The 13,154-nt window shown below is 65.1% G+C and overlaps 2 protein-coding genes across 2 annotated transcripts; both read left to right on the forward strand.

Annotated features, from left to right (window-relative positions):
• Positions 1 to 2,213: 2,213 nt before the first annotated feature.
• Positions 2,214 to 10,011, forward strand: AJM1 (apical junction component 1 homolog). Its single transcript, XM_032200598.1, has 3 exons — positions 2,214 to 2,334; positions 4,823 to 4,896; positions 6,563 to 10,011. Exon 3 carries the CDS (start codon positions 6,625 to 6,627, stop codon positions 9,880 to 9,882), a length of 3,258 nt encoding a protein of 1,085 aa, XP_032056489.1. The 5' UTR covers positions 2,214 to 2,334; positions 4,823 to 4,896; positions 6,563 to 6,624; the 3' UTR covers positions 9,883 to 10,011.
• Positions 10,012 to 10,574: 563 nt separating this feature from the next.
• On the forward strand, positions 10,575 to 12,238 carry PHPT1 (phosphohistidine phosphatase 1). Its single transcript, XM_032200537.1, has 3 exons — positions 10,575 to 10,740; positions 10,930 to 11,054; positions 11,784 to 12,238. The coding sequence occupies exons 1-3, from the start codon at positions 10,575 to 10,577 to the stop codon at positions 11,874 to 11,876; spliced, it is 384 nt and encodes a 127-aa protein (XP_032056428.1). The 3' UTR covers positions 11,877 to 12,238.
• Positions 12,239 to 13,154: the final 916 nt, after the last annotated feature.

Below are 13,154 nucleotides of genomic sequence, written 5' to 3' on the forward strand. Positions count from 1 at the left end.
TGGCCCCAGTGGACTGGTCCTTGGGGAGGCCTGGTGTGATGCCCCCTTCCCCACAGGCTGCACAGGTTGGGGGTGAGCCCCCTACCCCCAAAGCCGAGGTTGGTCCTGCCTGAGGTGGCCAAGGGAACAGCTGGTCACAGCCCCCTGCATTTCCCAACCTGAAACAGCAGCCACATGGGGGGAGGAGACAGTCCCACTGCCCCTCACCACAGGGCACATGGGGACACAGTCCAGCCTGCTCACCGCCACTGAGCCCCATTGCCCTTGGGCAGCTAAGGCTCTGTAACAGCCCTAAAGTGTGGGGCTCTGAACGGGTGACAGCCACTGTGAACTCCCACCCGCCCTGGCCCTTGCAGGTGTCACCCAAATCCACAGCTGCAGGGGCAGAGGTGACACTGCAGGGGATGCAGACCCTGTGCCCTTGGTGCAGGCATCTCGGCACCTGCCTGGCAGCAGCATCCCCTGCATCAGGACTCTGTGTGTTCCCCACAGCATTTGGTCTCCTGCATCTTTTGCGTGATTTACATGGATTTTACCCCTTTGCTTTCTGGCTGGCTCCCAGCCAGCACTGCCTTGCTTGTCCTGCCCTCCCTTTGCAGCTGCAGATTTACACCCATCTCCGTGGCTGTGTGGGGTGCTGAGCCCCCCCCGAGCTGCAAGCTGGCCTGGCCCAAGCACCCACGTGCAGCAGTGGCAGTGTAGCGAGCCTCATCAGGGCTCAGCTCAGGCATGGGGCTGGCTGGCACAGGGCTGGTGGCAGGTGGGGAGCAGATGGAGCAGCGCAGCAGGGGCTGCAGGGGCTGCAGGGCTGGGAGCTGGGCAGCAGGAGCAGCCGAAATGAGTGCTGTGTCCCGCAGGGAAGAAAATGGAACCGCTGAGGGGGAGTGACAGGGCCCCGGGCACCAATGCCCTGCATTGAGAATGGGCTTTGCTCACCTGTGCTGCGCACAAGAGCTGCCCTTCTCAGCATCTGCAGCCATTGTGCCCTGCTCATCTGTGCAATGAATTCCTGGGGCTCAGCTCTCTCAGCTGTCCCCACAGCACCCCTGGGAGCACAGGGGCAAAGTGCCCATGGCACATTTCTGCAGGGAGTCACAATGCCACCACCAGCACAGACAGGTGCTGGGTACAGCCAGGAGGTGTATCCCTGGGCCCCCCGCCCCCTGGGTGCTCAGCAGCAGTGGGGGAAGGTGAAGGATCCATCCATCCATCTGTCTGTCCCTGTGCACCACCACCACAGTCCCGGAGATCACGTGAAAGGACATCTGCACTGGGTCACCATGAGTCAGTTTCCAGACCTGAGCACAACTGCAAGCACTCGGTCACTGGTGCTGCCCGTGCCCGTCGCTGCTCCCTGCAGCAGGCACCATGCCACGGCAGCCGACAGTGCTCCCGCTCCGAGTGCACCCCATGTGCGCGTGTGCCTGGGCATGTGTGTGCGTGCACATGGATGTGCGGGCATGCTGCTGGCACGGCACTGACTCTAGTGTTCCTCCGCTCGCTGCAGACACACGAGAGTACAGAGGGATGCTTGCGGTGCCGCAGCAGAGGGAGGACGGATCTTTGCTGTGGAGGACTTTGAAATGCAGCAAATCCCATGAAAGCAGCTGCTGTGCAGAGACGCGTGCAGGCAACAGGCCCGCAGCGCCGGGCTCGGAGCTGCCTGCGACCCCCAGGCCACCCCGGCGGGTCCCCAGCGCCAGGGCCGCTGGCCAGGGCCTCCCGCCGGGGAGAGAAGGGGGTCACTGAGCCAGGGCCCGCCCGCTGCGGCCGTCGTGCGCTGGCAGCCCTCGGGCACGGTGCCCGCCCGTCCCGGCGCCTGCCGCGGTGTCACCTGAGTGCTCCCCCCCGGGGCTCCGGCCGCCGCGGGCAGAGGCAGCCCCGTCGCGCCGGGGAAAGGATGGGGATGGGGATGGGGACGGGGACGGGGACGGGGACGGGGACGGGGACGGGGACGGGGACGGGGACGGGGACGGGGACGGGGATGGGGACGGGCTGAGCCGAACCGAACCGAACCGAACCGAACCGAACCGGGGCCGGGCGGGGGGCGGGGGGGGCGGTGCCGGGGGGTGGCCCCTGTCCGGCCCGGCCCGGCCCCGGCCGGTAACTCCGCCTGCCGTATTTATGCGAAAACAAGCAGCGGAGCCGGGCGGCCGCGGCGGAGCGCCGTGCCGTGCCGTGCCGTGCCGTGCCGTGCCGTGCCGTGCCGTGCCGTGCCGTGCCGTGCCGTGCCGTGCCGTGCCGGACCATGGCCACTAGGGCGGTGGCGGGCCGACTGTAGCGCGGCGGTGGGGATGGAGCAGGGGGGCCGCCGAGGCCGCTGGTGCGGAACAGGTAAAGAGGGGACAGAGCGGGGGGGGGGGGGGGGGGAGGGTTCGGGGCCTTCAGCACCCCAGGGACCGTCTCCTTGCGCCCCCCTTGGTCCATCCCATCCCATCCGATCGCATCCCCCCACGCTTCTCCCGTGCCCCACATCCCCATTCCATCCCCCGTCCCCTCCGGGCCACCGCAGCCCGGCCCCCCCGCCCTCCTCATCCCATCGCATCTCCAGCCCCCTTCCAGGACAGCCCCGTCCCCACCCGCATCCCGTCCCCCCGGGGCTTCCCACCCCATCGCATCCCGTCCCTGTGCCCCCATCCCACCCCACGGCAGCGCCCATCTCGCCCGAGGCCGGGCTCAGCGCCCCGCGCGGCCCAGCGGGCCCGGAGCCGCCCGGATGCCGGAGCGCAGCGCGGGGGTGCCCGGGGCCACCGCCCTGGGGCCGCCGGGGAGCGGCGGCGGCAGCGCCTGGGGCAGCCCCGGAGCCTCCCAGCCGCGTCCCCCAGCCCCGCCGGGGCGCCCGCCCCACGCAGCCACCCCGGACCCTGGCCCGGGCCCTGAAAGCCACGCGGGTGACAGCGGCTGCGGGAGGGACACCGGACCCGGCGATGCTTCCCGGCCCCAGTGCCCGACGCCCCCGGCTCCCTCGGCCATGCCTATCTGCGGATGCTCCCCCAGGGTGGGAGCCCCCAGCACCCTCCCCTGCAGGAGGGAACGGGGCTAGGTCTGGGGGCTGGGCAGGCGGGGGACACCGGGGTGGTCCTTGCACCTGCCCGGCAGGTGTCACTTGCGCCATATCCAGATGCCAGAGCTGAGGCTTGGGGCACTGCCCTGCACTGGGGCCGGGTCCCCATGCTCCAGCAGTGTGACACCCCTCCCCCCTCCAGGCCATGCAGGTGGGGCAGGGAGTGCAGGGGCACCCATGGGTGCTGGGGCAGGGAGCTACAGGTTCCAGACAGGGGCTGTGGGGGGTGCCCTGGGCACAGGAGCTGGGGGCAGGGGCACAGGGAAATGGAGGGGCCAGAGAGCACTGTGTAATTGACATGTGCATGGGGGCCGGGGGCAGTGGGTTCCCTCACTGGGGAACCTGTGCGCTGGCAATGCCCAGGGCAGAGTGTGCAGGCAGCACTGGCTGTCAGCACCCTCCTGGTGCGTGCATGCAGCACGCAGGCCTGGGCTGTGCTCAGTGTGCACAGGAGGCAGCACACTGGTGGTGTGTCCAGCATGGTTTGCACAAGCCCTGTACTTGCAGTGCAGAGGGTTCCTGGGTCACATTCTGATGCATGCACACACACAGTGCACCTGAGGCCGTGGATGCTGCCAGCGTGCTGGCAGCAGCCACAGGGCCATGCACAGGCAGTGAGCTCAGTGCAGCGCAGCGTGCGCCAGCAGCGTGCTCACGCTGTGTGCGGTGGTGCAGCCAGAGTGTGCTCAGTGCAGTGCACATGTAGGCAGCTTGCACGTAGCACAGGCAGGGGGCGTGCTGGCTGTGTACCCCGAACAGGGCACCCATGCAGCACACTTCAGCACGCTCAGCAGGCCGGGTGTGGAGCAATGCCCAGATAGCACGCACAGAGCATGCACTGGCAATGTGCGTGGTGCAGTGTGTGGCGGTGCTCAGTGCTGTGCCCACCACCAGCACGCTCTCTGTGGGCATGGGGAAGGACGCAAGCAGGGAGCAGCAACTCTTGTGGTGCCCGGGCAGTGCAGTGGGCACAGACACTGGCACTGCACAGCCCCTGTACCACCCATTCATGCCACATGTGGGGAGCAATCCTGTTTTGGGAGCTTCCCAAGGGCAGTGGTGCTGGGGATATGCAGGATGTGGGAGGATGGAAGTGACCCTGCTCACCCCTAGGCACTTGGTACCTGAACAGTCCTGCCAACTCGGCTGTCCCCATGGCTCAGGCCCTCCTCAGGGGCCCTGCTGAGCACCACCTGAGCAGGGTGGCCTATGTGACACTGGTGTCTGTCCCTGCCACAGATGGCCTCAGCATCACCATCCCATCTCTGACCCCAGCACGCAAAGCTGCAGGTACTCCCCGTGTGATGCTGCAAAGCCCTGGCTCCCCCTGGCCCCCCACTGCGCAGCCGCCCCACCAGCCTCCCCATGCACCCACGCTATCCTTGCAGAGGAGGAATAATTGGGGGAAACCATAGCAACCCTGGGCGGCACTGAACCGCTGCTGTCCCCGAGTTCCCCCACCAGCACGGCCTCACAAGGCTTTGCAGGCAGGGGATGCTGCTGGGGCAGACAGGGAGGGGACATGCCCCTGCGGTATAATCAGAGCAGGTGTAACGTGTCCCCCCTACATGTGCCCCACTGTATAATGCAGTGCCCGTGGCCCCAGTGCATGGGGGAGCAGGCAGTGCCTCACCAGGGCTGGGCCTGGCTGTGGTTGAAGGATCCACCTCACTGCCCCCTCTGCCCCACAGCCCCAGCAACTGCCTGCCCTCATGGCCGGAGTTCCCGGGACCCTCACGTGCCTCTTTTATTTTGCAGTGCTGGGATGGAGCCACCACAGGGCCCTCGGCCAGCTCAGCCCACCCACCCAGTCCCTGCTGCGGCCGGACCAGGTAGGACCCTGGCCCGCAGGCCACAATCCCCTGCCCGTGAGCTGCCCTGACACCATGGGGATGGGCTCCCCAATGCCACTGCTGGCATCACCACAGCAGGGGGGTGCTGCTTCCCTGTGCCCTGGGGCCCTCCCAAAGGCACCTCCTGACCTTTTCCAGACTGGCCTCAATCTCTCCCTGGCCACTGGGCTCCTCATTCCCTCCAGGGACATGTCCCCTGCTGCCTTCCCCCCAGCCCCCCCAGATTCACCCCTTGCCTAGCATCCATGTCCCCCGACTTCAGGACAAGACAGGGGTTTATCCAAGTGGGAAATGAAGGCTACAAGGAAGCCAAGGCCTCTGCCACATCTCTGCTTAGTTGATACTACTGCTTGACAAATAAAGTCTGTTACTTTTCTCCCTGAAATACATTCCCTGTGGTCCTCTGCTTCTGTTCAAAGCAAAACACATTTTGATGGCCTTTGCCATGCAGCTTTGTTGTTTCCTGGAGCTGCTCGAACACACTTATGCTTCCATGCCTCCTGGCCAGGTGGCCAAAAAAATTTTGTGAGTGTTAAAGATGGTTGGTGTCCCCACTGTGGGCAAAGCTGTCTGTAAGCACACTCGGTACCAGTTACAGTCTGCAGACATTTTTCAATGGTCTTGCAATGAACATCCCTGCAAAACCCACCAGATCCTCTGGGACCTTGTCTTCTTCCCTGGTCACTTTGGGGGTGTCAGGATCATGCTGATGTGCCTCCTCGTCACATGTGTGGTGGGGGACTCTGCCCCCCCCAGCTGGGAAGATCATCCCACAGCAGACAGCAGCTCGCAGCACCACAGGCACTGTGCTGGTGCCTGGTGTGCACTGGATCCTGTGTCCTGTGTAGACACAGGAGCTACAGCCCACCAGCAGAGACATGACCTGGTGCAGGACAGCCTGGGACATGGGAGAGGACAAAGCTGGAGGGCACTGAGCGAGCACAGCCCCTCCAGAGCTGGATTATTGGCAGGAGTCTCAGGTGCACAGGTAGCCCAGGGGTGCTCCGAGCCATGGCTGGTGGGGAAGTGGCAGAGAGTGTGGTGAGTGCTCACAGTGCCTGCCCCTGAGTGATGCTGCTGGCTGTGCTGTGCTGCCCACAGTGCTGGGATTGGGTGCATCGTGTGTTGGGACAAGGGTGTGCAGTCCAGGCAGACCCCCCTGGCTGCTTGGATGGTCATGGTGGAATGCCAGGTACACGTTTCCCATCTGCTACAGACCCGCCCCTTACTGAGTCCCCCAACCACTGTTCTGAGCTTTATTGTGATGCTGCAGGATGGTCCCCATGTCCTCTGCCCTGGCCACAAAAGCTGGGGCACGGAGGTCAGCAGACTCCTCTCCCTACGGTGAGCTGGTACAGCAGTGCCACGCAGCTCTTTCTTCCCAGGTGCACCTGCAGGTGCTATGGCATTTGGTCCTTTATTTGTACTCTGGATTGCAAACTTCTCCGACTGGTGTTTTTCTGCTTCTCCCCGCAGAGGGGAGCAGCCTTCTAAAAGCAGCAGCGGAGGCTGAGACACCCCGATCTCCCAGCTCTGAAGAGGTGGCTGAAATTCCCTGAGCCAAGGGCTGTGGGGCTTTATCCTGAGCTGTCGTGGCCCCTGAGATCCTCGACAGGATTTAGGGACCTTGTCTGTTCTCTTGCAGGGCCAGCTGCCTTCCTCTGAGGTCATCTGAAGGGGACTGGTGATAGAAGTGTCACTTTTAAGATGACACGAACAGACCCACCTGATATCCTGGTGTCTACGGTGTACCAAGACATAAAGGTGGCCTCCACAGCCCCTGGGGATTCAATCGTCTGCCAGCCCCTGCCACGATGTGATGCCTCCATGTCCTCCTCCCTGCCCCGCGAGCCGCAGCCCTTCAACAAACGTCACTGCAGGAGCTTTGACTTCCTTGAGTCACTGGACGAGCAGCTGGGCACGCCCCCGGCCATGGAGCGCCCCTGCCCACATCCCGGCACTCCTGAGCCTGCGCCGGGGCTGCCAGGCAGGCGCGTGCCTCTGAAGCCAGACCCATATGGTGGCAGGGCCCCCCCGCCAGCCAGGGAAGCTTCCCGGGGTGAGCCAAAGAGGCGAGCCCGGTCCAAGAGTGCGCCACGGGTGAAGTCCACCTTCACGCCAGTGCCCATCACTGTCACAGCATCACCACCACCAGCCCGGCGTGGGCGGGAGGCCCTGCGGGTGGTGCGGGAGACGTCCCGCACCGAGCCTTCACCGCGCCGTGAGAGCCACGTACCCCTGCGGGCGCTGGCCAACGAGGTGCACCCCATCAAGCTGCAGCCACAGCGCAGCAGTGTCAGCCGCATCTCCCCGCTCTGCGTGGGCAGCAACTGCTTTGAGGAGGGGCTGAGCACCAAGGTGGGCGCCAGCCCCCATGTCAAGTGCCGGGTGGATATCAAGCCAGACGAGGCGGTGCTGGTGCACACCGCTCGCAGCCTGCGGGCCACACACAGCAGGCCAGAGCCACCGCGCTGGCCCCGCACGCCTGGGGCTGCCCGCAGCCTGGCAGTGCCAGGGAGCAGGCAGGTGTCCGTGTCCCGCACACCCACACCAAGTGACTCCTACAGTGGGGAGCCCCCGATCCTGCCCTACCCTGGTGAGTTCTATGAGGCTGACCCCCGGGCGCTGGCATACCAGACAGTGCCAGTGCCGTCCTCACGGGACTTCAGGGAGTACCCTGAGAGGGGCTGCATGACCTTCTCAGCCCCCAGCGTCCCCACCAAGTTCTTCTACGCGGAGGAACCAGTGCGGTGCCCCAGCCCCGCTGTGCCCCTGCGGAGCTCAGGCTATGCCAGTTACCCCTACCCCGGGCGCCATGGCCCCCCGCAGCACTTTTATGCAGAGGACCCAGCCAAAGCCGCTGTCCACACGGTGCCACCCCGGACGTTGTATGTGGAGGAGGCACGGGGCTTCCCCGTGCAGGAGGCACCCACCCATGCCTTCTATGGAGAGGAGCCCCGCTTCTATGCGCCCCGTGGCACCCCCATCAAAACCATCTATGCTGAAGATGCCCGGACATATCCAGCCCTCGGCTCCTCAGCCAGGGTCTTCTACGCTGAGGACTACGGGAAGTACCGTGAGCGGGAGATGCTTTCACGGACATGCCCCCCTCCCCGCAGCACCCAGCCCTTGCACTTTGGCGACTGGTACTGCCCCGAGCGGAGCACGCTGCCTTACCAGAGCTTGCAGGTGTCGCGCTTTGCCCCACAGCCAGCCGGGCGTGAGGCCATGCTGTCCTCCTGGCACGCCAGCTACAGCACTAACCCCCCGCGGCTGGCCCGGGACAGCCAGCACTACTCCAAATCCTGGGACAACATCCTGGCACCTGCAGCACGCAGGGAGGACGCCCTGCAGCGTGGGCGCAGCTACGAGAACCTACTTGCCCAGGAGCAGCACCGTGCCTTATCCCCTGATGAGCGCCGGCAGCCAGTGGTGATCAACCTGTCAAGCTCACCCAAGCGCTACGCTGCCCTGTCCCTCTCAGAAAGCTCCATCCTCGAGCGCATGCATGCTGATGGCAGCCGTGGCCCCCTGGGCCGCTCCTGGTACGTCACGCCAGAGATCACCATCACTGACAATGACATCCGTGCCAACGGGCTGGGCAGGAGCGAGAGGCGCTCGGCCAGCTGGGATGTGCTGGATGCAGGGCGGGAGCAGACACCCTATGCTGTGCCCTGCGCCCCACAGCCTGTCTCCAAGGAGAGTGGCTCAGCACGCCAGCGTAGTCTGGAGCAGCTGGACGAGCTCATCACCGACCTCGTTATCGACTACAAGCCAGCACCGGGCCACCATGCTGGGGACAGGGACAGCATCGCTGAGCAGCTCAAGAAGCTCCTGAGCAGCAGTACCCCGGGGCCACCCCGGCGGAGCGAGGGGAGGAAGGTCCCTCCTGGAGCACCTGAGGGGCTCCGGCCTACAAAGGAGCAACCGGGTCCCAGCTCCTTTGGTAGCACCCCGCGCCCCCAGCCCTCCCCGCCAGCCAGCGGCACCTTTGAGAAGCCGCTGGAGAACTGCTCGCCTGACCTGAGCGCAGAGGAGGACGACATGATGATGTGCTCGAATGCCAAGTGCCGGCGGACGGAGACCATGTTCAACGCCTGCCTCTACTTCAAGTCGTGCCACAGCTGCTACACATACTACTGCTCCCGGCACTGCCGCCGCGAGGACTGGGACACACACAAGGAAAGCTGCGTCTATGGGCGTGTGGGCAGCGTCTGCCGCCACGTGCTGCAGTTCTGCCGGGAGAACACAGAGGTGCACAAGGCCTTCTCGCGCATCGCCAAGGTGGGCTACCTGTCCCGAGGCCGTGGCGTGCTCTTCCTGGGCTTCCCCAACTCGGGCTCGGCTGAGAACTTCCTCCAGTTTGGCCTGGAGAGCCTGCTCATGTCCCCTACCTACCTGTCCCTGCGGGAGCTGGACAGCTACTCGGACAACCTGGGGGACTATGCCCGGGAGCTGCGGGAGACTGGCAACCAGTATGACCCTGATGAATGTTTCCTCTTGAATGTAACCGTGGCCGTGGCACAGAAAGTGCCAGAGAGGCCGTCTCCAAAGATGCAGGTGCCAACGGTCAGGAAATATGCCAAGGTGGCCTTAGCCTCCTCCAGCCCTGAGAAGAAGATCCCGAAGAAGGAGCGGGACATGGAGACCTTGATCCTGACGCCACCGCCCGGCACAGCAGACATCGACAAGGAGGGCGAGGAGGGCCGCAAGGCGCGGGAGGTCTGCTTCATCAACATCCAGCGAGAGCTGCGCATCCGCGGCGTATTCCTGCGGCACGAGTTCCCCGCTGTCTACGAGCAGCTCTGCGACTTCGTGGAGAGCAACAAGCGCTTCACCCCCACCACCATCTACCCCATCGACAAGAGGACAGGCAAACAGTTCATGTGCATGATCATGGCAGCCTCCGAGCCCCGCACCTTGGACTGGGTGGCCAGCCCCAACCTCCTGGATGACATCATGTGAATGTGGCGCGAGGACCCCCCCCAGCCCCCGTTTATCCCCTTCTGTAGATAGGCGTTTTCCCGTCGGTGCGGTGGGACGGGCACCCTCTGGCTGCCCGCGGGCGCGCTGCCGGGGGCTGCTCGCAGAGCTACTGGGCCGGGGCAGCTGCGGGAGGGGGGAGGGAGGAGCCGGGGCTTACCATGGGGCACGGGGCACCGCTGCTGCTGCTCGGTGCCCCGCAGGACCCTGCAGATCTCCAGCTGCGGCGGCCGGGGCCCCTCCGCGCCTGCCCACGCACCCTGCCCGTGCCCAGGGCCCCAGCCCCAGCCCGGCGCTCCGGGACACGTCCGTCCCCGGGGGGGGGGGCGGGTCCCAGGGCCCCGCTGCGGCACCGGGAGGAGCCCCCCGAGCCCGAGGGCACCCCAGGGCGCTGCCGGCGGCCCGCGGGGCTCCGCGGGGCTGCCGGGGACGGCGGCCGGAGCCGGAACGGGGCCCGGGAGGCGCGGCCCGGGGTCGGACCGGCCGGAGGGGGCGGGGCAGGGCCGGGGCTGGGCCGCCCCACCCGAGGAGCCCCGCCCCGCCCCGCCCCGCCCCGCCCCGCCCCGCCCCGCCCGGCGGCTCCCGCGGAGCCCCGCCCGCAACGGGCGGAACGGGCGGGGCCGCGGGGCGGGGGCCGCCGCGAGAGGGGCGGGGCTGGCGGCGGCCCGGGAGCGATGGCGGCGGAGGCGGCGGCGGCGGCGCTGGGGCGCGTGGCGGACGTGGAGATCGACGGCGGCGGCGTCTTCAAGTACGTGCTGCTCAGAGTGCGGCCCCGCCACGCCGGCACCGCCGCGGCCGGGAAGGAGGTGGTGCGGGGCCACGGCTGGGCCGAGTACCACGGTGAGGGGCGGCGGCGGGCGGGCGGGGCGGGGGTCGGGCCGGGCCGGGCCGGGGTCCCCGCAGGCGGGCCCCAGCAGCTCCATCCCGCCCCGCCCGGAGCCCCGCGGTGCCGGTAGCGGTAACGGGCGCTGCCCCGGCCCCCGCGCCGGTCCCCCGGCCGCCTGACCCCGCGGCCCGCTCTCCCCGCAGCCGATATATACGACAAGGCGGCGGCGGAGCTGGAGCGGCAGGGCTTCGACTGCGAGTGCCTGGGGGGCGGCCGCATCTCCCACCAGCAGGAGGAGAAGAAGATCCACGTCTACGGATACTCGGTGGTGAGTGGCCCCGCCCGGCGGCGTCAGGCTCCGGAGGTGCCCGGCTTTGAGGCCAGCCCGGCTCTGAGCCCAGCTGGGGCATCCCCGACACGGGTACGCCGGCGTCGAGGAGCTCTCCGTGGATGTGGCTCCTCCTTTCTAATGGCTGCCGCTGAGACAGCACAAATGGCCGCACTAGTCCTGCCGCGTGAAATGAGGCAGCAGCTGAAAGGGGGAGCACTGAGCCAAGGTGCAGAGACCACGGATGAGTGCGTGCTGAGCTGGGGGTGCCTGCAGGAGCCACGTTTTCTACCCTGTGGCTCCACGCCAGGTCCACCTTGGGCAGACAGTGCTCAGCTGCCTCCACAGATCTGTTTCCACTTCCTGAGTGGGTCTTGAGGGGCTCAGGGTGGAGGCCATGCACCTGTGTACCCTGAGAATGGTGTCAGTGATGGCAGCTCTGGTTCTGCCGGCACCTATCACCCAGGATGGCTCTGGAGCGGTGAGGTGGCACAATGCCTGGGCGGGCGCCGTGCTGCCAGCACCAGGCTGAGCTGCACGCAGTTTCAGCAGGTGTCACATACTGATCGGAGCCAACAAGCCTTTCACAGACAGGGGATCAGTGGCATCTTACATGGCTGTAGGTTTCTCTCAGAGCATCCAGTTGCTTTGAGGTGTCTCAGCTGCTTGATAAGCTCTTATAGCGATAAGCATGCCTGCTTTACTTTTGGATTCTCCTTCCTCTTCCAGGGCTTTGGGCGAGCAAAGCACTCGGTGACTACAGAGAAGCTGAAAGCAAAGTATCCAGACTACGAGATCACTTGGGCAGACGAAGGCTATTGACGTGATCTGGTGGGGCAGCAGCACTGGCACCAGCCTGGAGCTGGTGGGGCCACCTCCAGCACTTGGGAAATGGCAGCAGGGGCCCTGTGCTCAGCAGCACTCTGGGCTCCACTGTGTTTTCCTTGGCATTGAATTCACTGCACTGATGAGCTTCCATCCTCCAGGGGAACTTGCCCATCTCCACCGTCACTGGACTTCCCATGTACCATGGACTCTTCCCATCTCCCTGCCACAGAGCTGCAAAGCCCTAGAGTTTAAGTCCTTACCTGGTTGAAGCCGGTGGGCACTCAGCCCTGGCCTCCCCCCAGCACGGATTTGTCCCATGTGTATATGAGGATTAAACATGTTGGGGAGCACCACTGGCCCTGCTCATCTGTGTGTTCATGGCTCAGCTTGTTCCTGCATGTCTGGGGAGTAACTGGGCCTGCTATTCTTCACAATGGGAATGAGCCCCTGCGTTTCCATCTCTACAGAGATCTGGAAGCAGCACCTAGGAGGCAGCAGGGTGCATGTCAGGATGAGCCTTGGGAGCAGCTGAGACATATGGGGTGGGCTGTGAAAATAGTGCCTGTCCTCCAGCCCTGAGGATACTGAGCAAAACAGGCCAGAAAGAGAGCTGTGAGGGAACCTCTTGGAGAAGGCAACAGGTTTCCATGACTGAGTAAGGGAAGGGCAGAGCAGGCACGCAGACTCCCTAGGCAGAAGGAGCACTGCAATAGCAGTGGCCCATGGAGCACATCTATCTTCATATTCTGTTCCTAGCTTCTGAGACACTGAGGGCATAGCTGCCAGGGAGTGTGGTTTGGAAGAACATGTCCTGTTCCTACCCAGGCAGGACACCTGGAGATGGAGCATCCTCCTTGAGTTCAAGGGCAGCCGGCGCTGGCTCCTGCTCCTCAACATTTCCCAGCTTGCTCTTCCAGGGGCACTCTGATTGTAGTTCCACAGTGAGGAGGATGGGGGTGGTGAAAGGCTGGGAAAAGCTGCTGGAGACTTTGGTGGTAGGAGAGCTCAAGGGGCAGGATGCCCTCTGGCTGTCTCGTACAAAGGCAGGGCTGGAGAAACCTTACCTTCCCAGGCAAGCCTTTGGCCTGACCCCAGCCACTGTTTAACTCAGCTGTGCTGCTGTGTGCGTGTAGTCCCTCTACTGGACTGAGGTTGGTGTTGAAGGCCAGGCTGTGACAGCTTTTAGTACTGGTCTTCAGCAAGTATGCTCCCAGCTGCATCCTGACTGCTGTCTGTGTGGCTCCCTGCCTTCCCCAGTTTGTGCTTTCAGGG

The sequence above is a fragment of the Aythya fuligula genome, chromosome 19 (assembly GCF_009819795.1).
Source record: "Aythya fuligula isolate bAytFul2 chromosome 19, bAytFul2.pri, whole genome shotgun sequence".
NCBI lineage: Eukaryota > Metazoa > Chordata > Aves > Anseriformes > Anatidae > Aythya > Aythya fuligula.

Bases quoted from the DNA above. Each gene is read 5' to 3' on its own strand.
- PHPT1 (XM_032200537.1), top strand. From the start codon at position 10,575: ATGGCGGCGGAGGCGGCGGCGGCGGCGCTGGGGCGCGTGGCGGACGTG. The intron at 10,741-10,929 runs GTGAGGGGCGGC...CTCTCCCCGCAG, and splicing joins CGGCTGGGCCGAGTACCACG to CCGATATATACGACAAGGCG. The intron at 11,055-11,783 runs GTGAGTGGCCCC...TTCCTCTTCCAG, and splicing joins ACGTCTACGGATACTCGGTG to GGCTTTGGGCGAGCAAAGCA.
- AJM1 (XM_032200598.1), top strand. From the start codon at position 6,625: ATGACACGAACAGACCCACCTGATATCCTGGTGTCTACGGTGTACCAA.